At 48.8% G+C, this 27,104-nt stretch overlaps 1 protein-coding gene across 2 annotated transcripts in view; it reads left to right on the forward strand.

Moving 5' to 3' along the window:
• NRP2 (neuropilin 2) overlaps window positions 1–27,104 on the forward strand; it is a 121,564-nt gene that overhangs the window by 90,702 nt on the left and 3,758 nt on the right. Inside the window, exon 16 of one of the 2 annotated variants that reach the window (XM_066346358.1) lies at window positions 8,603–12,015. In XM_066346358.1, coding sequence (XP_066202455.1) covers window positions 8,603–8,883 — 281 coding nt within the window. In that variant the 3' untranslated portion in view covers window positions 8,884–12,015. Of the gene's footprint in view, window positions 1–8,602; window positions 12,016–24,936; window positions 24,988–27,104 lie in introns of those variants that run through there. The other variant, XM_066346357.1, reaches the window with a different exon arrangement.

A 27,104-nucleotide genomic window follows, 5' to 3' on the forward strand; every position in this document is an offset into this window, starting at 1 on the left:
CGAGCCTGTTCTGTGTGCGCACGCATGCCTGAGTCCTTGACTGACAGGTCCGGTGGCTGAGTGCTTTGCTCCCATAAGAGATTAAACAAACCAGGGCACATGTGCTCTCCTTGAGGCTGTGTTTACCACGGAGCTTCACAGTCCAGTCATGTTCCCTTGTAAAAAATATATAAATAAAATATCATCAGAGCCACAGCGCTCCTTTAGCCAAAGTAAACACAGAGCTTAGTGACTTGAAGGTAGGAATTTCCAGCGCTCCTGACAAGCTGGTTGAGGGGTTAAGCAGAGGCAGGGCACGGGTGGCGTGGACTGGCCCGTGGCTCTCGTCCTGGCAGATAAAGTGCATCTTGAGGAGGAGGTAACCATGTCTTAGGGAACAGAGACTTGGCAGGAACGCAGAGTCAAGAGCAGGACCAGAATTGAGAATGGACAGTTCCGGCCACATTAACAAGTTTGACGTGGAGCTCCGAATCAGTAGCCAGGAGAATCCAGGGCTAGAGAGTCTGCTTTGGGGCGGAGGCCCACTGGACCTCAGTATGCAACTCTGTTTTGAGTCAAGCAAAGCTTTGCCATTTGGGAGAAGAAAGAGGACCATGTGCTCTGTCTAACCTAGCGATCAGCGTACTATCCCTCTCCTGGTCGGGCAGAGGCAGGCCTCCGCTGGTGGGGGCCTTGGGTCATGCGGACAAACTCAGCCCTTATACTCAGAAAAAAGGGAAAGCAGGTTTGGGCAGGCCGGACATGGAAGGTTGATGTAAAACACCACTAACAACAGGCATTTACATTGTTAGTAGGTTTGGGGGGGGGTTCTTGTTTTTTTTTACTTTGTGTTTCTTTTCCATTGTAAATTGACCATGCGACAGGAGCATTCTCGATCTCTAGGACAGACCAATGTGTGCTAGGGAACTCTTGAAGGACACGCCCTAAGCGTGGCCTCTGGACCTGGGTTTATTAGATATTCTCCATCTTTTTTATTTTGAAATCTCTTTCATTTTCCGCCTCTTACTCGTTTCTTGCCGTGAAACACGTCCTTTTTGTTCAGATCACCTTGTGTGTGCCGCTTAGTGAGTGTGCCGTGGTGGTGTGGCGGGGCGTGAGGCAGTAACACAGAGCAGCCATGGAGGAGGAGAGCGTCGTAGGAAGGGACAGGAGGAGAGAGCAGGAAAGGGCGGGGCTCCCACGGGACCTTTGAAAAGGCTCTTTTTCTTATTGTTATGAGTCACATCTTAAACAATGTAGCCTGGGTGTGCATTTTTTTCTTTCCTCGCTTTCTTTTTTTAAGCACGGGCTGTAAACATAGTACTGTCACGTATCTTTTTCTAGAATTTAAGTTTCAACAAATGAAAAACTGTGTGTAAAGGAGAAAAAACAAAGTGGTGTAATTAAGGTGATGGATTATTTCCTCTTAACCGATACTTTCTTTTTTCAATAAAAGAAAAAAAAGAATAATCAAGAAGCCAGTAAAAATATGGAAAGCCCCTATAATCAGAGTTCTGTAGCTGTTGACCAGGTGGTTGTTTTTAGCAGTTCACAGGGGGAAATAAGAGTTCTTGTTCCTGGTAGAGGCGATGGGCTTTGGACAGAGCAGGAGCAGAGAGACTGGGTCTGGTGCCCTCCCCGTCAGGGGCCCAGGGGAGGCCCAGGCTGGGTGCACCTGGGGAAGGTGGTTGTTGGAGTGAAATTGTCTACACAGATGGACACTGCAGGGAACATCAGCGTCTCCTGTCAATGACTGTGAATATGGGTTTTATGTCTCAGACCAGGTCTGAGGGTCGTAGGGCCCATCTCTCGGGTTTCACTCTCCCGAATAGTGGAGTGCAACCCTCCACTATTTCCATCTAACTAAAACCAGGAGAAGATGAACATCGAAGGCGTTTCTCGCGGGCGTTGAGGGGAGCAGTCTTGAGAGAGACCCGTTTGGGGGTAGTAACAGCTGGCGAAGGTTTGACTCTGTGCATCAGGTTTTAAGTTCTGTTGACTTGGTGCCAACTGGGCCATCTCCCCCTCCCCATCTCCCCCTCCCCGCCTCCCCCTCCCCATCTCCCCCTCCCCCTCCCCATCCCCGCCTCCCCTTCCCCGCCTCCCCCTCCCCCTCCCCATCTCCCCCTCCCCACCTCCCCCTCCCCACCCCATCCCTGCCTCCCCCTCCCCATCTCCCCCTCCCCGTCTCCCCCTCCCCCTCCCCCTCATCTCCCCCTCCCCACCTCCCCCTCCCCATTTCCCCTTCCCCATCTCCCCCTCCCCCTCCCCATCTCACCCTCCCCCTCCCCGTCTCACCCTCCCCCTCCCCGTCTCACCCTCCCTATCTCCCCCTCCCCATCTCCCCCTCATACCCTGGCGGCTGCCTCCCCACCAGTGTCACGGCCCCCCTCCCAGGGCACAGGACCTGGGCTTGGCCTCAAACTCCCACTCCCCGTGGCTTCCTCCCACAGCGCTCTGCGCTAGCAGCACTTCTGAGACGCAGCGAGGGTTAAATGGTGTTCGTGCACGTAATCCCCTGATGAAAGGCAGAGAAGTATTCCTAAGCCCTGCCAGGGTTCCACAGAGGCAGCTGTGCAGTGTGGCCCCTTCCCCACGCCCCTCCCCCCGCGCCTCCAGCTGCCAGATGAAGTCTAGGTGTCGCTGAGCAAGGAAGCCTGGAGATCAGATGTGTGTAAACCGGGTAACTGCCTGGCGGCCGCTGCTTGCCCAAGGGGACACGGAGGCATTCTTTGTGAGGTGCGCTTTGCATGCCGCCTCCCCGTCACAGAGGCCTGGCCTGGCCCTCCCTGTGGGTTTACCACTCATCCAAACAGCTGCCACTGTCAGGTTCTCGAAGGGGAGAAGAACGTTTTTCTCGCAGACATTTCCTCTCTCGAAGAGCAGAAAGCACAGCCTTAGTTTAAAGCTGGTAACGTAAGTGCCACCCAAGAGCTAAGTGTCTGAGACTTCAGCCAACCAACCACGGATCTGCCTGCAGAGGCATATATATATATATTGATGCAATAAGTGAAACATTTATTCAAACAATTGTAGTACAGGCACAATTCAGACTTTTTTAAAAAAAAGAGGGAAAGAAACAGAAAACTATTGTTAGTGCTTTTCATCTTCATTCAAATTTTGCAGGTTTTTTTGTTTGCATTCACCCGTAGAACATGGAATCCCCTCTATTTGAAATCTTTCAGCAAAATTAGAATACCAACATAGAAGGTAGTTTTTATGTAAGTTCATGATATATCTATGTATCGAGGCGTTCAGGTAGATGGGGAGAGCAGCATGGCTTCTGCGCGCTGAAGGCAAACCTCCCGGTGACCCTCCGCGCACGGCTGGTCAGGCAGAGCGAACGCGTCATTTCTCAGGGATTGTTCATACTTTCACATTCTTTTTCCAAACAGACCATATTTTTCTACTATCTCCTGTCAGATTTTCTGGAGGAGCCAACCTTTTTATTTTTTATTTTTTTGGCTTGTGTAAGCTCCCACATTAAATAACCCTTTTATCTGAAACTCCCCTTCCCGAGCACTTTATTGCCAGCCTCTGCAGAAAGGACCCCACAGACAAGCCAGGCCCGACAGGTCCCCCCTTGCGCCCAGCCTGTCTTCCCTCTCCTGAGACAGAGGACCCCCCACTGCTGCCTCTCAAACACGTGACCTGAGGAACCCTGGGCGACCCCTGCAGGTCCGAGGACACGTTATCATACGCTTTGCTGTCCGGGACGGTGTTCCTTCCCAGCGGTTCAGCCAGCACCTGAGCCGAACCTGAGCCGCTGGAGACTGTCCTCAGCCAGGTTCTGGCAGGTAGCCACAGCAAGGGACAGGGCCGCTCGTTCCCGAGCGGGGTCTGCGCACTTTTTCTGTGAGAGGCCAGGAGTCACGGTGCCGGGCTCTCTGAGGCTCTGTCGCAAGTTCTCAGCTCAACCACCGGAGCGCAGAGGCGGCCGTAAGCAACATGCGGGCAGACGAGGGAAGCTGTGTACAAAAATGTCTGACGTAGGGGTGGGCCAGATGTGACCCTCAGGCCACCATTATCGGAACCCTCAGTTTGAGCACAGAATGTGTTTCCAGTCCTGACCCGCTCGCTCACCAGTGGGGTGAACTCCTAAGGGCTCTGGTCCACTCTAGGGTTTCATAGGTCCTGCTCTGTCTTCCCCTTCAATTTTCCTCCCAGTAAAACCAGGAGAAAACCACTTGTCCCCTCGGGTTCTCGGGTCTCCCGTTGGAAAGTGATGAGAAGTCAACAGGATAATTCACGGGCAGCCTGTAGCCTGGCGCCCGCCACACGGGAGACGCCCAGTCATCGGTACTGCTCTCCGGACATTTCCCGACTGCAGAACACCCAGTAGGAGTGGGAGGAATGCCACCCGCTATGTCATCTTCTCCTTACCCTCCTCCCGCGCATGGCTTCTTCCAACGCATTGCCTTCCCAGATTCAGATTCTGTGCGCTCACACTGCCCGCTCTCCAGAGGGCCCGAGCCTCTCCAGATGAAGGCCTGTTTAGCCTTGCAAATACACTTGCAGTTACTGACTCTTTAAATATGTTTCTCATTATCTCACACAAGGAGAAAACTCTGTGGAGAATTAGGGAGTGGAAATTAATAAATAAAAAAAATAAAAAAAAAGAATAGTTCAGGAGTTGATTTTCCAATTGGGGAAAAGGAAGGTCTGTGAGTAAGCGGCAGACGTGGGAGCAATCAAAGGGAACGCTCGGGGCGGCGCCTGACCGGCTCTCGGAAGGCTGACGTCTCACCTGCGCCCCTCCCGTGTTGGGGACCAAGACCAGGCTCCTTTGTGGTAAAGCAGTGGCCCGGGCACCCGATGTGGCTGAGGGTGCAAGTGGGGCAAAAATCCAGCCACTCACCAACCGAGGCACCTGGCTCAGGCGGAATCTGCCCAGAGCGGGCACCTCCTTTTTGCAATTTTACATAGAGGTACAGAGTGAGCTTCGGAGTCAGCTGCACTTTCCAAGAATAACTGTTAGGCAAAGTGCCCGTAGGTCATTAACATTTTTCAGGGAATCAGAATGTGGGTCCACAGTCCATTCCTCCTCCCTCCCTCCCTCCCTCCCTCCCTCCAACCATCGGACTGGATCGCTGCTGTTTGGGAAGGTGCTTTAGAAAGGGAGTTAACCCCTATTAATCTATTAGCTTCCTGTCCCGGCACCCCACAGCCTCATTCGCACAGAGCCCTAGAACGCTGCCCCAGAGCCACATTTCAAACCAGCGGTCCCTCTGCCTGGGGGACTTGAGTCTCTGGAACTGCAGCACATTCCAAAAAAACTCTGGCCCCTGACCGAAGGTCACCCAAAAATGGTGGAAAATGAGGGGAGGGCGAGTAGGTGTGTCTTCCCTTTTCTAACTCCCTTAACATTAAAAGCATAAACTCCCATAGTATGTTTTCTCGTTTCTCCAAACTAGTGTTTAAAGACAAATTTAAGGAACCAATCTGATGTCCCCCAAATGGCTTCTGTCACTCAAATTTTCCACATGTTGATCATTTCAGAGGAGGGGAATATTGTTCTCAAAGAGGGAGATGCCCAAAACGGAGTTTGCCTTCCTCGCAAGCAGAGCTCCGCAGCCAGGGGTCTATCTCTGATTCCGAATAGGTAGCATATCGTCATTTTATCTTCCTCCAGCGGGTCCCCTAGACCCTCCCCAATGTGCCCCAACTTTGTCTCTCTCCCAGGAAACACCTGAGCACTAGCAATAGGCTGCCTCCTTCCTCAGTAAGTAAGGCGTCAGCCTTCCGAGAGCCGGTCAGGCGCCACCCCGAGCGTTCCCTTTGATTGCTCCCACGTCTGCCGCTTACTTCACACTCTGAGCCCTGTGTCGGATATTTAATGTTGGAAAGCCGCGTTCTTGCTGAATGGAAGCAGACCTTTGAACTGAGACGAGGTGGTGATGGGGGAACGTGGGCAGTTGTCACCGTCTGCCGCTGGACAAAACATCTGTACTCCTGCCTTTGTGGTCTGGTCAGGTGCTTTGGATGGGGAGTTAAGCCTTGCGTCTTTACCGCCTTCCTTGCCTCTCACGGTTGAGCACAGCCTCGTTAGACGACGCTGTCACTGAGCAGCCAAACCGGAATCAGAGGCGGACCAAGGACACCCTTCGGGGAGGGAGGTGAGCACAGAGGAACTCTGGGCCGTCCCTGCTCACTTTGTTGTTTCTCGTGCATTCTTCTGAGCCCACATGAAAATCAAACAGCAGGGATGGTTGCCAGGCAGCAGATACTCTTGGTGACCTGAATAATGAGTTGACACCAGTGCACTGTGACTCGAAAGCTGGCCATTTCAAGGAGCTGTTTGCAGCTCCTGCTTTCCTTGTCCGTGTGTCTATGCGTAATGTTTAATATGGTCAAGAGATGGGGGGGGGGGGCAAGCACTTTCTCAGCTACAGTAATGGAATTATTAAGAGCTAGAAATAGCCCTGGCCGGTTGGCTCAGCGGTAGAGCGTCGGCCTGGCATGCGGGGGACCCGGGCTCGATTCCTGGCCAGGGCACATAGGAGAAGCGACCATTTGCTTCTCCACCCCTCCCCCCCCTCCTTCCTCTCTGTCTCTCTCTTCCCCTCCCGCAGCCAAGGCTCCATTGGAGCAAAGATGGCCCGGGTGCTGGGGATGGCTTCTTGGCCTCTGCCCCAGGCGCTAGAGTGGCTCTGGTCACGGCAAAGCGACGCCCCGGAGGGGCAGAGCATCGCCCCCTGGTGGGCAGAGCCTCGCCCCATGGTGGGCGTGCCGGGTGGATCCCGGTCGGGCGCATGCGGGAGTCTGTCTGACTGTCTCTCCTCGTTTCCAGCTTCAGAAAAATACAAACAAAAAAAAAAAAAAGCTAGAAATAGTTTGGGAATCAAGGGGGGAAAAAGACTAGGTGGTGATGAAGAGGACACTATAGACAGGAGCGGGGGGTGGGGGCATCCTGGAATCCTAGGATCCTTTCTACCCCGGGGGCTGTGGCTGCCAGGACACGTGCTATGTGACGCATCCTTGTCAAAGCTCCTTTAATACTGTGGCACTTCTGATGGCCCAAGAGGCATCAACACACCCTGCACCTTAGCAGAGGAGACCCCTAAGATGAGACAAACTGATGACTAAGATCTGGGGAAAGTGGGCAGAATCTAAAAGATTGTCCAAGAAAAATGTTCTGATTTTCTTCCAGTTCTGAGAAGACATCAGAAGGTCCGACCCACCCCTCAGCTGTCCCCAGTCAGAGAGAGGAGTTCTGGTGCTTGGGCTGCAGGAGTGGGCGAATGCTGGCTCAGAAATAGAACTTATTGCCTCTGTTCAGCTCTTTGAATCACAGGCATTCACTGAGTGCCTTCTCTGGGCGTACCTGGGGGGAGAGATCAAGATGAGCATGTGTTTGTTCTTCTGCTTGAGGAGCTCCAGGTTCCCTGGGGGAGCCCTGAGACTGTAAAGAAGCCCTGTCTGCATCTTGAGCACCCCAGAATAAGACCGTCGCTATACGGGAGAGGCAGCAGCAGCGTGGCCATGGCTCCCCACTGGGCTAGTTCACGTACAGAGAAGGTACATCCTTCTGGCCACTGGCAATTGATGTAAGCAGCGAGGAAGGACTTTTTTTTATAGGTTTAAGCATACATCATTTTTCAGAAGTAAAGATCATGTCTGGTTTTGGCAAGCTCAAAAGCTCCTAGTCCCATTCTGGGCTGGATTCTCATCTGATGTAAATCTTTGGGAGAAGCAAGTTATAGTACTGTTTTGCATCAAGTGGGACTCTAGCCAGTCTTTCCCCAGAGTTACCCTGCGCTTAAATCTACTACATCATCTCCATGGCAACCAGAGGCCGGCCAGTGAATGTGGTTGCCTTCTAAATCCTCTGCTAGCTTCTCTTTCCTCCTCTGTCTTTTCCGTGATTAAGAATGATCTCCCTCCCTTTGCTCTCACTCGCTCTTGCTCTCACACACCCACTATCATTCTGTGCCCACATTTTTGGTTGCAACATCCTTCCAATCAGATTTTAAAATCCTCTATCCAATTAAAAAGAAAATGAAGATTCATTAGTCATTGCTTGACAGTGGTAATTGACCTGTTTAGACAAGACCAGGCTGATTTCAATGGGCATGGAAGCTTTGGCAATCCAAAGTGGAATTTACCTTCAAGTCTAGCCAGCCTAATTAATACATTGTTTGAAAATGCTGGCCAGCCAGACCAAATACTATATTTTCACCTATCCGGAGAATCAACCTTATGGAATCTCAGAAGTCATTTCAACATCATTTACTTGTGTGTGTATGTGTGTGCGTGTATGTGAATAGTACCACTACTATGTATTGTAGAGCAAGTTTGGTATAACAGAAAAAAGAAGGAGCATTCTAATCATAGAGATCTTGGTTGAAGTCCATACTTACTACTTACTTGCTGCATAATCACTGTTGGCTTGACCTCTCTGAGCCTCTATTTCCTCATCTGTGAAACAGATCTAATAGTACCTACCTTGAAGGTTGTGAATAGAAGTGCTTACCACAAACTAAATACTTGGTGCCATCTTATCCCCCTGTCCCCTTCCCTATCTACTCCAAAGCATGTGTGTGTTTCTATTTTTTTTTAATTAATTTTTTTATTAGTCTGCATGCTCTCAGCCTAGCAACACTCTTCTGTGTCTCTCCACCAGGGGGCACCCTCCTACCAGGGACCGACCCCACAGTGGACACGGTGCCCGTGCAGCCCATCCCAGCCTACTGGTATTACGTAATGGCCGCCGGGGGCGCCGTGCTGGTGCTGGTCTCCGTCGCGCTGGCCCTGGTGCTCCACTACCACCGGTTCCGCTATGCGGCCAAGAAGACCGATCACTCCATCACCTACAAAACCTCCCACTACACCAACGGGGCCCCTCTTGCGGTGGAGCCCACCCTAACCATTAAGCTAGAGCAAGACCGCAGTTCGCATTGCTGAGGCCGAAGCAAGGACCGCACCCAAAACAAACAAACAAGAAAGACTGCAAACACGTTGCCTCGATTTGCACTTTTTTCTCCTCGCCTAGTCTCTGTGTGAACTCTCAGACATCTCTCTCTTGGGGCCCAATCCCAATGCACTCTTATCCATCCTGACCATTTGTCTTAAGTTCTTTTTTATTTTTTTCCTTTTGTTGATTCCAAACCAACCGACCAACCGACCAACCCTGACTCTAATGTTGCATCTTGGAATATGAGAAGAGATACACCCCTAAGCACTTCGCAGCTCAAGGCTCAGCTGGTTTTCTTCCAGAGACTGGTGCCCTGCCTCTTCCCTTTGCCTTACCCCATCCCTCCTCTAGGTGGGCAGCCTGCCAGGAGACTTGAGGGGAAACCGTTTGTACATAGTATACATTTTGTGCGTCAGCTCTGTGTGTGTCGGTGGGTGTGAGAGAGAGAGACTGGTTCATTGTTCGGTGGAGTGTGTGGGTGTGTTCAGAGAGGCCCCTTTAACTCTTGTGTTACTTCTCCGGGGGTACATTTTACAAGAAAATAATATACTGTACTAGTTTTGTTTACTTGGAGAAGAGAGTGAAGCTTTTTGTTGCCTTATCTAGCGCTGGCTGGCTTTCTGTTGGCTACCATTGTCATCTCCAGGTACCTGATTAACCAGAGGCCACATGAACTGAAACGTGGCCCCTCCCATCCCTGTCCCCATTCCCCACCCACCCGACCCAAGAGGAAGGTTCCCCGTGATGCGCTCAGATGTGAGCCCCTGTCATGTCCCCTGGCGTCTTGGAAGTCACAAGACAACAGTCATCAGGTGCCTGTGGAACCACCTCTCCTTCCCGCCCCGAAGCAGATCTGTCTCATGTTGCCTTATAAAAGTGAAGCTCATAATGAATGTTTAGCTTTTATCAGTTAAGTCCGATCTCGGAATAAGTCATAAAGAATGACGGAACTGAGACTGTAGGAAAAGCAGTGACTAATTTGAGAGCAGGAGGAGGTGAGGAGAGAAGGGAGGAGAAGGAAGGACTGAAACGGCTTTAAGTCTCCTCACCCCAGGGCACTCACTGTGCCCAGCTTTGGATGGAGTCGAGTAAGACGGTTTCATACCGTATTCTTTGGTATCCATTGGTCCATTGTAATAGCATTTGTAAAATATGGGGGAAAGGAATCATTTGCTTTCTTTTCATGGTGTTGATGCGTGCCTGAACCTATAGCCACTAAAATGTAAGGCTGTCCACCTGACGTATTTGAATATTATGAGAGAATAAAGAGTAACCATTTTTTAAAATGTACCCATGTGCTACCCCTCAAAGCATTCAAAGCATCTGGCAAATACACCCGCCTAGGCTGGCCCGGCATTTCCAGATGTTGCCACGTCATCAGGAGAAGGTGTAATGAAGACAAATCCGTGGCTGCCCATTTGCCCTCTCTAAGCAACACAGGGAAAGGGATGTTGGAGATTAACGGCCTAATGATATTGTACAAAGGATAGATTCAATAATGAAGTCAATTTCACTGATAGAAAATGTGTATTTTCACACAAGTCTTAGTACCTTGGGGCTCCGCCTTGGGGGCGCTTATTTCTCACCTTCCTGCTAAGAATCTGCTAGGGAAGTACAGGATTCTCTCCAAAGATGGTTGCCTGGGCTAAAAGCCTCCAGGTACCTTCTAGGAACAAAATACTAATGATTGATTTTTTTTTTCCTGCTTGGAAGAGAGGCTGTTAGCATTCTTTCAGAATATCCACATCAGTCCCTCTACACACATACTCACTTTTGCATCTGGTTTGTTTCATCCTCCTGAAAGGAGGGTGCTCTCCCACTCTTATTCTGTTTCAAAGAGCAACTCTGTCTCAACCACAGCAGCCCTGCCAAGAAAAGAAAAGATGAAAGGCTAGAGTCGGAGCCACCTTAAAATTTCAAGAAGAGTCCTGGCCCAGCTGAAGAGGGAAGGAGAAGCGGGGAGAGGGAGGAGGGGCAGGAGCCCAGGATGCCATGGGATGACTTCCATGCCAGTCGCTCAGATGTCCACATCCAGTCATGCACTTCAGGCCAGGCAGTCCCTTAAAATGACCGGCATCCTGGTAGGTGTCCCATGGATGCCGGTGGCGTCGGGAAACCCAGCCAATGTAACAACTGTCTGAGTTACCATATACCCTTGAGGATTTCCCTTCTTTAAAAGAAGATGACAACAACTTTGTGAATTTGCTGTATCTTTATCTGATGCTCCGTGTGACATCGTCTTTAGGTCCATGCTGTAGTTGAGGATATCAGACTGCTCAAATCTTTGTGAATCCCATGATGCACTTCAGCTAGGGATGTCTCTCTCTCTCTCTCTCTCTCTCTCTCTCTCTCTCATTCTCTTTCTCCTCTTTCCTCTCTTCTTTCTCTCTCGGCCCCATCAACTTTCATAGTAATATCCAGGTACTGTGCTAAAAGGGCAGCTCTTCTATACAGTCATACCTTGCAGCTTTAAAAAGCAAAATTCTGTATTTCATAGAGGGAGGGAAAGTCTTCGGACTTCTAAGAAAAATAGACTGGACAGGTGAATGCATGTGTGCATGTGTTTAGAGTTGCTTCTCAGAAGACAAAGAGGTAATAGCAACTAATAAAATATAAATGAATGAATGAATGAATGGATTGAAGGTGTAGCTCAGGCAGTTAAAGTGTTGGCCTTAGTAGAGGTTTCACGTCAGCAGACCCAGAAAAAATCCCTGGGTTGACATTGTGCGGGCAATTGCTACCCCCTAGCTGCTGGCAAAGGCAAAATTAAAAAAGGAAAAATGATCATATCTTTGCCATTAACAAAACAGGATGTTTAAAGTAAAATTGTATTTTCCCTTATCCCACATTTTTTGGGATTAAAGCCAGAATAGGATAGGAAATTCAGTAATATTTCTGAGGTTGACAACCCATCTTTAAAAAGAACCTGTCTTGAAAATGGAACTAGCAGGCAAGCAAACACCTAAATAATCAAAAATTACCAAAGAACAACAGAGGAAAAACAAAAACAAGAAAACTTCCACATTTTAATTTCTTGTTCTTACCCCCTCTCCCTGTAAACTGTGACAACTCTTGCATTGCTCAGTTGCCTGTGTGTCTAAATAACTTGTGGACATTGGAAACTATTTGAAAATGTATTGTGTGGAATGTAATAAAATGATAATATTTTTATACAAACATCTGGGGTTTTTCTTCCCCCCTTTGCCTGTGAGAACAAAGTTGAAACGCAGGCTTTGAACAAATTGATGTTTCCAAAGTTTAGACTGTCTTCTGGGCTACGGGGCATTTCCGTGGGAGGGAGGTGGGTTATCTCCCTGAGGCGGAACACCAGCCTTTTCTTTCTTTTATTGTTATTACTACTTGTTAGGAGTTTCATCCAATTTGTGCAGCTGAGCCAACTTTCATGATTGGTGTGGGATTTTGCAAAAGTTGCTAAGTGCTAAATTGTTCACTGTGATTTCCACAAAATTTTCTCTTGATGGCAAACCCCTGGAGATTGGACTCTCCTTCCAAGGGGTCTCCGAGGAGAATGGGACCAGTGACACTGAATCATGTACCGGCTCTACTGAGACACATAACTTCCTTTGGAAAAGAAGTGGTGACGTCTTAGCCCTCACCTACTTAATTATTACTTCCAGGGGAACGTGCTTACGAGCACTTTCGCAGACAAAATGGAAACTCGTCATATGTTTGAGGCTCAAAGGCACTCCAGACTTCATTTCGGAGCACATTATGAAGATAATGAAAGGATTTCTGTGAATCTGGAACTATGAGGGTGGGACAGTTTCTTTTTAAAAAAGGAACATTCCATAAAAATACTGAGGAGAGTGAATGGGGAAACTTACTCAAAAAAACAGGTCTTAGGCTCTGGCCAGTTAGCTCAGTGGTAGAGCATCAGCCTGGCATATGGATGTTCCAGGTTCAATTCCCGGCCAGGGCACACAGGAGAAGCGACCATCTACTTCTCCACCCTTCCCCCCTCTCTCTTCTCTCCATCTCTCTCTTCCTCTCCCGCAGCCAAGGCTCCACTGGAGCAAGTTGGCCCTGGGTGCTGAGGATGGTGCCATGGTCTTGCCTCAGGCGCGCTAATATAGCTTGGGTTGCAATGGAGCACTGCCCCAGATGGACAGAGCATTGCCCCCTAGTGGGCATGCCGGGTGGGTCCCAGTCAGGCACACATGGGAGTCTGTCTCTCTGCCTCCCCGCTTCTCACTTAAGAAAAATACAAAAAAAAAAAAAAGGCCAGGTCTTGTTGACAGGTACTTTTCATTGGTTCTCCTCTTTGGGTTGTTAGTGATTCATTATAGAAATTATTTATATCAGAGGGATTAGGGAGAAAAAAATCTAGGAACTACAACCTCCCAGCTGTTCGGTGTTTCTAAAATGTGGTCAAGAAGAGGTCATGGAAGGATTTTCCACCACCCTGTATTCAGGGAGCATTTCATCAACCTAGGAGCCTTCCTCGGGGGGTTGAGAGCCATGATTAAGGTCTTAAAAGGAACATAACCAGGACACTCAGTTTCTGCCAGAGCCCTTCTTTTTTCCTCTTAAACCTAGATCCAGGAAAAAGTGTTTTTACAGCTATAAAACCTCTCCCAGTCGTGCTAAAAGGAGACAGGCTTCTGGTTTCCAGATCTTACAGAAAGCCCTGTTAGTACAGATGGCTGTCACTATCTGTCCTGCACAGGGGAAGAAAGTAGAGTGTCCATGACGAGAGCCTTGTTTGTTCCTCTAATGACAAGCATAATTACCCATTTTGGCCAAATAACATTTGGCTTTTCTTAAAGCCGTTTGTTCCCATTAGTAAAGGATAAAATGAAAACATCTCAAAACCATTTCTTTTAGGCAAAGACCCAGGCTCAGTCACCATTTTCCTGAGCTGGCCTGGGACCAGATTTGCCAGCCTTAATTAAATTAGCCATCGTGTAATGCTTCGTTAGCGTTGCTGTTTCGGGAGCCGCCTTGGAGAATTGCATCACTGCTCTTCCTGCCTCGGCTCTAGTCCCAAGGCTTCTCCTAGAGGTACTTGCCCTGCGCCAAAAGGGTGAAGACCCTTCGGACTCTACTAACCTCAGGCAACAGACACAGCACTGTGATCAGTGCAGTATTGCAGACCAAGCTCAAGCACAAATGTTACAGAAACTGTGTTTCCATGGATCATAAATACCAGATGTCAAGGCCCGGCATGGTCTGTTTGGGCTCCTACCTGGCCCTTTATGATGGTTTCAACGTGCGTTCTCGCTGTTGAAGCAACACACTGCCCTCCTGGCCCCGATAACCGAGACGCCCAGCCAATCTGCCGCAGCCCCGTATTTACTGTCCCCACCCCCTCTGCACCGACTCTGCAGTTGATTTGCACAGACTCTGTGGCCTCTCTGTACTCTTTGATGGAAAGAGCATCATCTTTAAGTTTTGCTTTGTTTGCAGGGTGGGCTGCACATCTGAGCCGGTCCGCAGATCTGTCCGTGCGGCTGGTTTTCCCCGTGTCCCTGTGCACTCGCTGGGGCTCTCCCAGCTGCAGTCCGCCTTTCATCCCCTCCAGTGGACGTGCCCAAAGAAAACACACGACAAATCCAGCCAGAGCAAGGAAGGGGGGGGGGGGAACAGCCGCTGCCGGCCTTGGTCAGCAGGGAAAAGCGTCGCCTTATATAAATAAATTATGAGCTAGGAAAAGTGTAGGAATTAATGAAGCCTGACATAGATCGGGCACACTGGAGTATGTCTAAAGGTTAGATATGATCAGAAGCCTGCACCCTCAGAAGGCGTCAGGCCACAGGCCTCAGCCAGAGTATGCTGTACTGTGTAGAGGAGTTCTGTTTGGCCCCAAACCTAAGCAGGAAAGAGATACGAGGTTTGGGGAATTGCCGAAGAGCAAAAACCCCTTTCCACATGGAACGACCCCATGGAGAATCTAGGTGCTTCGGGGAAACCAGCAGAAGCCATTCTTGCCCCAAGCCCAGTGGGTGGGCAGGAAACCCAGAATTGCTCTCCACTCTTCTGGGTAAAGTAAATTATTCTTGGGCTTTTTTCAGTCACTGATCTTTAAGAGTTCAAAAAGAAAACTAAAGCCCCACAGGCATTGGACCAAGAAATAGGAAAGGCCATCTGAAGAGTTGGCCACAGACTTGCCAGCGGCAAGACAAGGTGTTGAGAGGGGAAACACCTTTTCTTGGAGGCTCTGACCAGAGTGGTTATTGATCCCGAAGGATGTTGTCGGGGAAATTTTAGAATATTAACTGGCTGGTTCTCTCTCTCCTTTTTTTTTTTTTTTTACAAGTTATACATACTCAAAAAATACCAATAACACAAGAAGAAGAGTTCATCTTACAGTTAAGATCTGGGCCGCCCCAGAGAAAGTGACCCTGAGAGATGAGAGATGGTCAGAAGTATGCCCTTCCGGGCTTTGTGTTATGCCTTTACAAACGTATTTGTTCATGTCCAATTCTTGGCTTGCTTTGCTTAGGGTTTGGTTTTGTTCTGTGTAAATGGTATCACAGCGCTGGCTCTCTGTTGGACAATTTGCTTCTTGTCCTCTGACAAAGTCTCAAAGGTCCATCAGTCCACACGGACAGATTTACCCCACCCTTTTTAGCTGTTGTATAGCATTCCACATCACGTTGAAGTGCCGTGAGTAGTTTATTAAGCGCTACCCCCATGAGGAGCATTCAGGTGGTGTCTAGTTTTCTTTCTTTCTTTCTTTTTACTGTTATAAACAATATTGCAGTGAACATCCTTGAAGTCACCTCTTTGTACACTTGTCTCTCTCCGACAGAATGTCTGGGTCAAACGATGAGCCTGTTTTCATTGTAATTCATGCTGCAGGTGGCTGAGCCATTCCTTTTAAAGGAGGAGCCTGCCTCCACCTGAGAGGGTCACAGAGTAGTGGACGTCTTGGAGGGCATCCCCTGTCCCATCTGTACAAGCCACCGAGTCTCTGCGTCTGACTCCCTTTCTCTAAAGTGGGCGGAGTGCTTGCAAGAGAAGACTTCGGGTAGTTTTAGCCAAAAAGAATTTTAATTTTAGGGAACTTTTTAAAAAACAAAAACAAAAAACTCCCAATATGTGGAGACTGTGGGCCTGGTGGTAGGTGGCCACTCACGGAGCCGTGGCAGCTGTGGCCCAGGAGTTAGTTCATTCTGTCCCTGGGCTCAGCGGGCAGAGCCCTGTTCTCCATGATTAATGAGTTCCACTTGGTTTCCTCAAAGAGTGGCTGTGCTGTGCCTTGCTGTTATTTATTTATGTTTTCTACTAAAAAATTCATGTAAAAAACATCCTTTAAGGTCAGTGCACAGTATTGTGTGCAGACGAACACGTTCCAGCAGCCACAGTCGGTCTGGGTGCCACTGAGAGTCTCCAGTTCTTGGAGCCTTGTGACCAAGGCCCCCTCACTGACCCTGAGAGGAGCGGGCTTTCTGGGCTGGAAGGCGGTGTCCCACTTCCTTGTGAGGACGTTCAGGGCTAATGTGACCCAGGGAAAGGCACCAGGAACAAGGCTGTTTTCTAGTGGGAAGTTTATACGCGCAGGCGAAGCTACCAGCCCCGCATGGCTCCAGTCAGGAGTGGCAGATTGAAGAGAAAACCCAGGACCTGTTCATTTGAAACACTGTTTCTTCCAAGAGCACTACCCTGATTTGCACTGCCCGCTAAGACAAAAGGGTCATTAAAATGTGACTCAGAGCACAATGGATGGTTTCTACAACCGTATATGGATCTTATGGGCTTTCTATGACCTGCCAAAAATGCAAGACTGCTAACTCTTGGACACGGGGCTTGGGTACATAACTCTGGTTGGCTCAGGACAAAAAGCAGCATAAGCTTGAGGTGTGGGTGAGCAGAGACATGTCACCACACACACGAGCCTTGTTTTGTCCTTTCTGTATAATTGTGCAGAACTGAACCATTCTAACATCATTCACTAGCATCCCTGAAAGCAGAGGCTCCGATCCAGAGCCAGAATGATAGTATACCATGTCTTGGCCTTTGACCACAGCAGTCTTCTCAGGCAGCAAGACTCATTAACAGGACGCCTGGACTGCAGTCCGCTGTGCCTTGTTAGAGAGCAGCCCGTGCCTGTAATGATGGGAGTGCAGAGACGGCTTTGACTCAAAGGTGTGCTTGACCAGAGTCCTGTCTCAGCCAGCCTGCTGGTTTGAGACTTCATTTTAGTGCAGACTGTTAAAGAACCGTTTTGTCCCTCAGTGATTCCCTACTGCCACCAAGGAAAAGGGGCATAGAGACCTCAGGGACCGGTGTGGGCTTCCGCATTGCTTCTCTATGGCTGTTCTGACAGCTGTGCTGAGGTAAGAAGACAGTCATTAGGACCTATATGGGGGGTGACATGGAAGCATCAAAGGGGACCTCGGAGTGCCTCATTGGACTTGGCCAAATGCAGATCAAGAGTGTGAGTTCAATGATTGTGTTCATGAGAAGCCTTGGCCCACAGCGTAGTCACCATCTGCTCTGCAACTCCTGAGAGGCCATGAACCCCTGCCTTTCTGCCAAGAGTTCATCGTCCACCTTTGCATCCTTACACTTTCTCTGCCCTCTTCCACCAAAGCCTTCTCCCAGAAAAGCATGGATCTGATTCCTTTACACCGAGGCTTAAACGGTTATATCTTCCAACTCGTTGAATCCTTAGAGGAGACCAAACCTAAAGCCAGAAGATTATTCTATTATGCTATAACTACACAAATATACATAATTACATTGGTCATCAGCAAGCTACTGGAGAAATTACCTTTTTAATGGGTAGAGAGAGGTACCTTTTTGGAACACCTAAAATCTTATCACAGAATCATTCATTTATTCTTATGTTCAACTCTTGGAGAGATACATGTGTAAAAGGTTTTTCAAGAGCCTATAGAATATGAGGAGCAAGCTTCAAGAAGGCATCCCTGGCCCCCCTGGCCAGTTGGCTCAGTGGTAGAGCATCAGCCTGGCATGTAGATGTCTTGGATTTTATTCCTGGTCAAGGCACATAGGAGAAGTGACCATCTGTTTCTCCACCCCTCCCCTTCTCTCTCTCTCTTTTTCTCTCTCTTTTCCTCCTGCAGCCATGGCTCAATTGGTTTGAGTACATCGGCCCCAGGAGCTGAAGACGGCTCCAGGGAGCCTCTGCCTCAGGTGCTAAAAAGAGCTCAGTAGTGAGCATGGCCCCAAATGGGCAGAGCATCAGCCCCAGATGGGGGTCGCCAGGTGGATCCCAGTCAGGGTGCATGCAGGAGTCTGTCTCTCTACCTCTCCTCTCCTCACTTGGAAAAAGAAGAAGAAAAAAAGAAGACATCCCTTTTTGACATATCTACTTACAGTGATGGAGAGTATCTCTGATTATTCAAAGACCTAGAGTAAAGAAGGGGTTCCAAAATTGTCCTCCATCTGCACTGCTGGGTTTTCCCAGCTTGCACAGCCGTGCAGCCTGTCTTTATAGCTCACCCTTTCTCTGGCCAGGCTTTGCTTATTTTCATGCCATCGTTGGGGCTCGGGGAGCCACTCTGGCCTCAGCTGCTCATCTGCCTCCACACTTGAAAGTAGGATCAGGTCATCTGACAGTCTTTTCACTGCGGTTGGTATTTGTAATCTTTGTTAGGGTTTTCTCCTAGTTATTCAACCTCAAAATAATAGAAAATAATGTCTAATTCAAGTTCAGACTCTTCCAATTATCTCAACCAAGCTCCCTTTTCCTTTCCAGCTTAAAACCATTTGAAAACTCCAAAAAAAATTTTTTTTTCCATGACTTTCCATGGATTTGGCTTTAGCCCAAGAGAAAAAAAAACCCATTGTGAAGTACCTTCTGGTGGTGCTTCTAAACTCAAGGCAGCCTGGCCTGCGGTGGCGCAGTGGATAAAGTATTGACCTGGAACGCTGAGGTCGCTGGTTCAGAACTCTGGGCTTGCCCGGTCAAGGCACCTACGGGAAGCAACTGCTACGAGTTGATGCTTCCCATTTCTCCCTCTTCTTTCTTCCTCTCTTCTCTCTCTCTCCTCGCTAAGAGTCAATCAATAAATTTTAAAAATCTAAAAATAAATAAATAAATAAACTCAAGCCAAACTCAGCAAGGGATGAATGGCTCTCAAGTAGCCTGACTTTATGGAGGAGGTTTGGCAAAAGTTCAGATTAACATGTGAAATGTTGGCTTCTTACAGCAATGGGAATGAGCACAGCGAATTAGGGAATTTGAGTGCAGTGGGGGGGGGGGGGGGGGGCTTTAACCAACACTAAAGTAAACCCTTTGAAGGCCAGGTAGCTTCTCCTAGTCCTTCATTACTTCTCATTTATTTTGGTTCCAGTGTTGTATCTCCTGCTGGGATCAAAACAGAATGGCAGAGAGAATTGTCTGAAGGCTGCTCCCATCCAAAGAGTCCAGTGATTTAGCTGACTCTGGGGTTCGGGAACATGGAGTCAAGTTCAACAAGGCCTCCAAGTGGCCAAGCGCTTATCCCGAACAAATCACAGCCCCAAAATAAGGACTTGGAAACATGGCTTGCTCTCAGTTCAACTGCTGGTTTGTTCAGTGATGTATTGCATTTTTCAGCCCTCCTTCCTCGATTTCTTCCTCTTTAAAGCGATGACACCTGGTACCTGTGAAAATGAGCGATTTTCTGTGTGGAGTGGGCTCTTCGATCCTGGTTCTAAAGGCTGCTTGCAGTTTGGTGGGTGAAGTGGAGGTGTTAAGGCCAGCTTCCCCTGAGGTGGTCTCAGCCCTGCCTCGGTTCAGGGGGAGGCTGGATGCTTGGGACACGTTTACCCCGGGCGAGCTGTGTCAGTTCCTGGATTGCCAGCTGGCAGGACTGGTTCCTAAGCCTAATGAGTAAGCATTGCAAAGATAGAACCTCACGGCTCCCGTTTGTCTGTCCTTTCCTGGTCTTCTCTTCCCAGGCACACCTTCAGATTGATGCCTTCAGGGAGCAGCCGCTCCCAGGAGAGGACAGACCTGGGTGGGGGGAGATCGGGGCTGTGAGCAGTATGAGGCCATGGAGCCCTCTTCTGTGGAAGTCACCCTCTTTCCTTCAACCAGCCCCCTTCAGAGACCCTTCGTCAGAATGGCCCTCAGAGCGTCCTTACTTTCTGCCTATAAAGACAATAGAGGTTTAGAGCAGGGAAGAAGATCGGTGGTTACTTTAAAGAGGAGAAGCAGAGACTCCGAGAGGTCAGTGGCTTGTCCAGGCTCTCACACCTGGGGCAGTAGCAGAACTCAGACAAGAAGGGGGCTGTCTGTGCCCAGGCCAGAGCTCCCTGTAGTGCTCCTCCATATCTAGTGTGGCTTCCCTCCAGACATAGAGGGGATGGTCCTTAGAGTGTCTCTGCTATACATTCTGGATGGCAAACCTGTCCGCAACTTCAACCACAACTCTTAATCCACTGATCAGAGTTGGCATGGAAGGACTCTTCAATGAGAACCAGTGTATGTCAGTGTCCTGAAATGACCTTGTGCAAGTGACCCAGGCACGGACTGTCTTAAACATTTATTTAAAAGTAGCCAGTGGTGCGGGGCAGACTTCTTACTCTCCTAGCAATGCCGTGAGGCTCCCTTTACAAGACAGAAAGTACACAGAACAGTGTCAATGCCAGTGCACTCCCCATAGACCACAGCGGAGCATGAGTGGTGAAAGGGAAGGTTGCAATTTTCTGTTAAAAACAAACTAACCCTGGCCCTGGCCAATTTGCTCAGTGGTAGAGCGTCAGTCCAGCATGTGGAGGTCCCGGATTCGATTCCCGGCCAGGGCACATGGGAGAAGCAACCATCTGCTTCTCTCCCCACCCTACTTTCTCTCTATCTCCCTCTTCCCCTCCCACAGCCAAGGCTCCACTGGAGCAAAAGTTGGCCTGGACACTGAGGATGGCACCATGGCCTCTGCCTCAGGTACTAGAATGGCTCCGGTTGCAATGGAGCAACAGCCCAGAAGGGCAGAGCATCGCTCCCTGGTGGGCATGCCGGGTGGATCCCGGCTGGGTGCATGTGGGACTCTGTCTCTCTGCCTCCCTGCTTCTCACTTCAGAAAAATACCCAAAAAAAAAAAAACAACAACAACAAAAAAACCTCACCCTAAAGGATCCTAATGTAAGAGGGAAAAAGATGGGGAGGAGGGAAGAAAACAAAGAGGGGGAAAATAATGTGTGTGTGTGTGTGTGTGTGTAAAGAGAGACACAAAAGGGCTGTGAGAGAAAGCATTATTTGTGACTGAAATCACACTCCTGGGGAGTTTCCCATCGCAGGTTGGAGTGTCTGCAGTGTCTGGAGTGTTTCCCTTGCATAGCGTGTGTGGGCTTACACCACCAGGCAGTGCTTCAGCCGCCTTGGGGGAAAACATCTCTTTAGACTAAGTTTGGTTCTTAACTAGCTGTGGCTGTTCACCCTTCATGCCGTAGTCTTGCGATCTACTGATAAAGACACCAGCGAATGTTTGACTGCTAAGGGTGGGGGGCATTCCTGAAACAGTCCAGCAGATATTTTAATAACTCTTCCTCTGAAAAACCAGGATAATGGGACATAGATGAGACTCTGAATCACTCATCTGTGTACCTAACCCACTCTAGATGCCAAAGGAAGGGGACTTTCAGATTGAGGGTCAATGTCAGTATGAAAACGACCATGCTTTGTTGACATGGGTGTTTTGTTTGTTTGTTAAGTAAGCTGCTCTGCACACTTGATTACTCCAACTCTGTTCAACTCCCTTCCGGACACTCTGAGCTCTGCGTCCTCTCACTGTGCTGGTCTGCAGCAGCCGGTGAAGGGAGGCGGGGACAGAGACCTGACTCTCACATAGGGCGGTACAAGGTGGAAGGTCTGGGGCTGGGCAAGGCATTGTCTTTGAATTCCTCAGTGTATTTGATAACAATGAATTCAAGCCCAAAACCAAATCTTCAGGTGCCATGTTCAAAACCACTCCTAGAATTTCCAACCCCGACCTTGCAGCCTCCTTTCTAAGGCTTCCTCCTCCTCACTCCCAGGTTTCCTTCCAGGCCTGGCCCAGCCTTGTTCACCCAAGCCCCGCCCTGGGCTCCAGTTGCACTTTCCTGCATGCTGTTTTGGCATCAGGGAGTCAGTCTTTGCTTCCCAACCAGACTGAAGAACCTTGACTACAGACACCTGGTCCCATACATCTTCACTTCCCAAAGTCCTTGAGATGGTTCCTGGGCACCTAGCAAACCTTCTTAATAAGTGATGATTGGTTGGTTGGTTAGTCAGTGAATGAAGAACAATTCAAATCAGCCTTCCCTTTCTGAGCAATACCTATCATGGAAAACACGAAGCCCCAAATTTCAGATCACCACATCTTCATATTCCTGAGAGGTCTTTGTTAGTTTTCATCAAAGCGGAGAGCCCTGAGGCAGGTAGACAGCTGGGGCGTGTGTATCCAGTCGACTGGGATCCAAGATGGGGCAGGCCTTTATTTCTGTTAGAATGGGGGAAGGACAAATGGGGTGTCCTGTCCTGTGGTAGTTGTAGTGTCCTGGCCACAGACAGAGAACCTGAGTGCAGACTTGAGCAGGCGGGGCTATCCTCTGGCCCGAACCCAGAACTGAGAGTCCGAATTCAGGCTCTGCAGTCACACTGGCCTGAGACTGAACCCATACAGGGGCCCCAAAGGAAGTAGGGCCATGTGAGCACAAAGGTTGAAAGTGGAAGTCATGTGGGTGGGAAGATCCATTCTTAACCTGTGTCCCCCTAAAGGTGTGGCCTGTTCCGCCCTTCCTCTTCCATCTCACGCTCAGAACCACACCCTTGACGCCACTCTCTTGAGGGCTTGGTGAACAGATGCGCTTTTGGGAATGTTGATTAACTTATCCTTTTTTCGACCCCTTCCCACTCACCCAAACTGCTGGGAACCCTCACAAGCCAAGTCAAGCCTCTAATGGGTTCTTCTTCCCCTTAAGTAGCCTTTGATTCTCCAGGTGCATCTAGGCAGTCCATTTCATAGGACCGACTTCATTGGTCCAATTTCTTAGAAATGGACCCATTCTCAGGAGCTCATCTCATCCAGTGCTCTGCCTCCAGAGGAAAGAGGCTGTGCTGTGATCTCCTGGGACAGAATGTTCTCGTGGTCATTTCCACCCTCTTACTCCTTTTTCTTTAAGATTCATGCCGCATCTACCCCTTTCCGGCCCCTCACCAATAGCATCCTCAGAGATCCTCCCTGAGGGTTTGAGACAGAGCAAGATAGCAGCCCAGCTTCCAACAATTCATCACATCCTTGGCAAAGACCAAATACCTAAAAGCAAGAACAGGATTTGGCCCAAAACTCACTGGCAGGAGTCCCACAATTTTTGTTGTAGGCTGATTCATACAGTCTTATCCAGCATTCTGCATCTTTTAACCGTGAAGGTGTTAAGACCTCTGAGCATCCCATCAAAACAATTAATAGTTGGAAATATGAGGGCTTTCTTCCATGTTTGTTTGTTGCTGTTGTTTTTTCATAAGGTTAAAAAAAGTCGTCAGGTTGACTTTCAGAGCTTGATTTGATCCCCATGACAGACACCGCCTGCCTCTTGTTGATTTGTGTTCACGCCCTCATTCCAAAGAAACCGTCTGCAGTGCAGGCCCCTGGAGAATGACGCGGGGGCGGGCACTGAGGGGGGACGCTGGCGTGGCCTGCGGGTGTCAGTGGCTGTACTATAAACATGCTGGGAGCAGGCTGGCTTCATGGAAGATTGGTGCCACGTGGCGTCAGTCCGTTCCAGAGGGGTCTTGCCACGCTGGCCTGTGCGTCCCTTCCTCGCTGCGATCTTGCCCCAGGAGGATGAGAAGGTGCTTCAGCACTTTGGCCAGGAATGAGGAGGACTTCTAACCTGATCACCACCAACCACTACCTCCAGGAAAAGACTGAATTTTATGTGTGACCATGATGGCTCGATCCTCAGTTCAGGTCACGGTCAAGTGGGTCTTCCCTGAGATATTGTGCTGATGAGGAAGAAGGTCGGACTGGTCTGAAGTTCCTTTTTTTCCTTTATTTTGATACATCAGCTGTTTGGGATTTGGGTTTTGTTTTAAGCTTTGGTTTTTGGATATCAATTTATGGTGCTGACTTTAAAGTTGTCCACTTGACTTTGGGTTGAATACAACTACCAAAGGGCCACATGCATTCACTGGGTGCCATCTGGCCGACAGCTGGGACCAGCACAGTTAACTTTTGAGACTGGAAGAAATGATGGGACCCTGCTCTTCACCACATATTTGATTCTCTTTTATACTGTTTTACCATTTTAGACAGATAATTTTTATTAGCCCTGATTTCTATAAGATAGACAGCATAGTGAATAGAAAGACCTGTGTCACCCTCTACCCCCCAAAAAAAATTATCATAAAAAAAGAAAAAGAGTGAGAATACTGGAGAAAATTCAGATTAAATTAACTTAGCTCTATTCAAGCCTGGGCTAGTCAGATTGGGTGCCCATTTTTTTATCTATTCTACACTGAAGAAAGCCAATAGGAAAAAACACAGACAGGGAAGGAAAGATGAGAGATATTAGCACAGATATGTGAAGGTGAGCAGGCATTATGACATTCTTTCCAATTCTACATCTGCATTGAAACATGTAACAATGAAATGTGACTTCCTTACATTACCATACATTTACTTGAAATCCAGAGGAGAGAGACTCTCGTACTTTGTATCCACTTAGATACGTGCATATGGGGAGGCACAGCGTGTCATACTGTCATACTACGTGAACATCACAGTCATGGCAACTGAGAATGGGCACACGATGTCACTGAAGTTGCTGGAGACAAAACTCAGAGCTCTATTGGTAATAAATGGCAATCATTATAAAGACACAAGTGAGGATTTTCTTGGCACTAAGACCTTTCTTATTGTTTCTGTTCTTCTGGTTACTGGAAGCAAAGACAAATCATACGAAGGGAAAGGCCCCAGTGACCTGGAAGTGACCTCTGAAGTGCCTCTGAAGTGACCCGGAAGCAGATGTGATGCTTCAGCTGCCCACCGTCCTGGGGAGTCATTCTCGGAACGGCTGCAGCTCTGCCTTTTAGCCGTGGTGCCAGCACCTGTTATAATTTGATTTGTTTGTGTTCTTTTCCATTACAGTGGACATCCCAGAAATACATGTGCGAGGGGGCTACAAAGATGAAATTGACGGTGAGTATTGTTATGATTTAGCAGATAACCATGAAATTCAAGTTTGGTTATAAAGACGTCAACAAAAATGATGCCCAGGGTATTAAAGGGCCAGAAACCACCAATCGTTCTGTCAAGGTCAAATTTCAAGTTTAGAAAGTTTATTGAGTTCCTTCTGCCTAATCTGAACCAGGTCCCCACTTCGGGCAACTTTCAACACTGATGGACTTCAAATCGGGATAAACCCTTTTGAAGCGAAAGCCAGGCCCCTGGACACGAGTTGCTGCTTGAACCCATTAACCTCCCTCCCGCCAAAAAGGACCCGAGCAAATGAGCGTGAATGTGAATTTTCTCCCAGGCCTGCTGTGGCTTCTGGTTCCCTGGCTTGTAGAAACTTCTCTCTTACTCTCCAAGACTCCAGATTGGGGCTTGCTGCTGGATTTTTATTTCTTCTTCACACTGCCCATCTCATATCTTCCTATTTATTCCAAGCTCTGCGTTCCCACTTCAAACACACGTACTTCAAGAGGCTGAAGCGAGAGGCCTGACTGGAGGGCCACTGCACAAACATGCAGATGTGATTCTCCCCTCTCTCCCCTCACTCAGCAGCGCGGGTCTCTCGGGGCTTCTCTGAGTGCCAGGGCTGGTCTCCCCGAGAGACCGCTAAGGCTCCCCCTCAAAGAACAGCTTCAGACCAAGATTGATGCATTTAAGAAGAGCAGTTTATAGAGCAGCTGCTTTTAACCTGACCTTAATCAAACACTTCAAGTGTAGTTATAGAAACACGGCGACTAATCCAAACAGCACCTTGTTAACTGAACGCAGACTCTCCCTGCCGAACTCAGTCTGGCGCTCCTTTTATGGGCAAAGCTGCGCAACTGGCCTCCACGGAGAGGCTGCCGTGGATCAAGCGGCAGAAGCTCTGTGACCGGGAGAAGGAGGGAGCCAGGCGGACGCAGGGGGCCCAGTTCCCTGTCCTCGTGGAACTGCTCGCTCACTCTGGGACCTGGAGTGAGTTCCTAGCCACCTAATTTCGTAAAACCTCAGTTTCCTCATATATACATGTATACATATACATATATACATACATATATATGTGTGTGTGTGTGTATATATATATATATATACACACACACACACACACACACACAAACACACACACACATTATATCATCCTGCTTTCTTCGTGGAATTATTAGGAAACCCCACAAAATGAGCCCTGGGTGTGGTCATGCCTTGGCCACACTATAGAAATATATTAGTTTGCTAGGGCTTCCCAGGAAGTACCACAAACTGGATGGCTAAACAACAGGAATCTATTTCTCACCGTTCTGGAGGCTGGAAGTCTTAAGATCAGGGTGTCAACAGGGTTGGTTCCTTCAGAGGGCCGCAGGGAGGAACTCTGTTAAAAAGCCTTTCCCTTTGGCCTGTAGATGGCCATCTCTAGATCCACATGGCATTCTGCCATCTGTTGCTGTCCAAATGTCCCCTTTTTACAAGAACATCAGTCACATTGAATTAGGGCCTGCCCCATTTTAACTTGATTACCTCCGTAAAGCTCCCATCTCCAAATAAGGTCACATTCTGAGTTACTGGGGTTTAAGACTTCAGCATGTTATCTGCAGAAGGGACATAAGTCAACCCATTAGTCAGGTAAGATGTATGTCAAGTGAGGTCTGGTGGCTTGGAAAAAAAAAATCTGCTGCTTGGATGGCCAAGAATGCTAAATTGAGAAAAGACTCATGTGAAAATAGTCTCAACCTGTCCCTTGATTTAACTTGAAGCAGTTGGAAATAAGGGATGAGGAGGCAAAGAAAGAAGGGTGCCCAGCCTGACCAAATGGTGGCACAGGGGATAGAGCATCGACCTGGGACTCTGAGGGACCCAGGTTCAAATCCCAAGGTCGCTGGCTTGAGTGCAGACTCACTAGCTTGAGCATGAGATTGCCGCTTGAGTGTGTGGTCATAGACATGACCCCATGGTTGCTGGCTTGAGCCCAATGTTTCTGGCTTCAGCAAGGTGCCAGTGGCTCAGCTGGAACCCCTGTGGTCAAGGCATGTATGAAAAAGCAATCAATGAACAATTAAGGTGCTACAACTATGAGTTGATGCTTCTCATCTCTCTCCCTTCCTCTCTCT

Source organism: Saccopteryx leptura, chromosome 7, assembly GCF_036850995.1.
Source record: "Saccopteryx leptura isolate mSacLep1 chromosome 7, mSacLep1_pri_phased_curated, whole genome shotgun sequence".
Classification (NCBI taxonomy): Eukaryota; Metazoa; Chordata; class Mammalia; order Chiroptera; family Emballonuridae; genus Saccopteryx; species Saccopteryx leptura.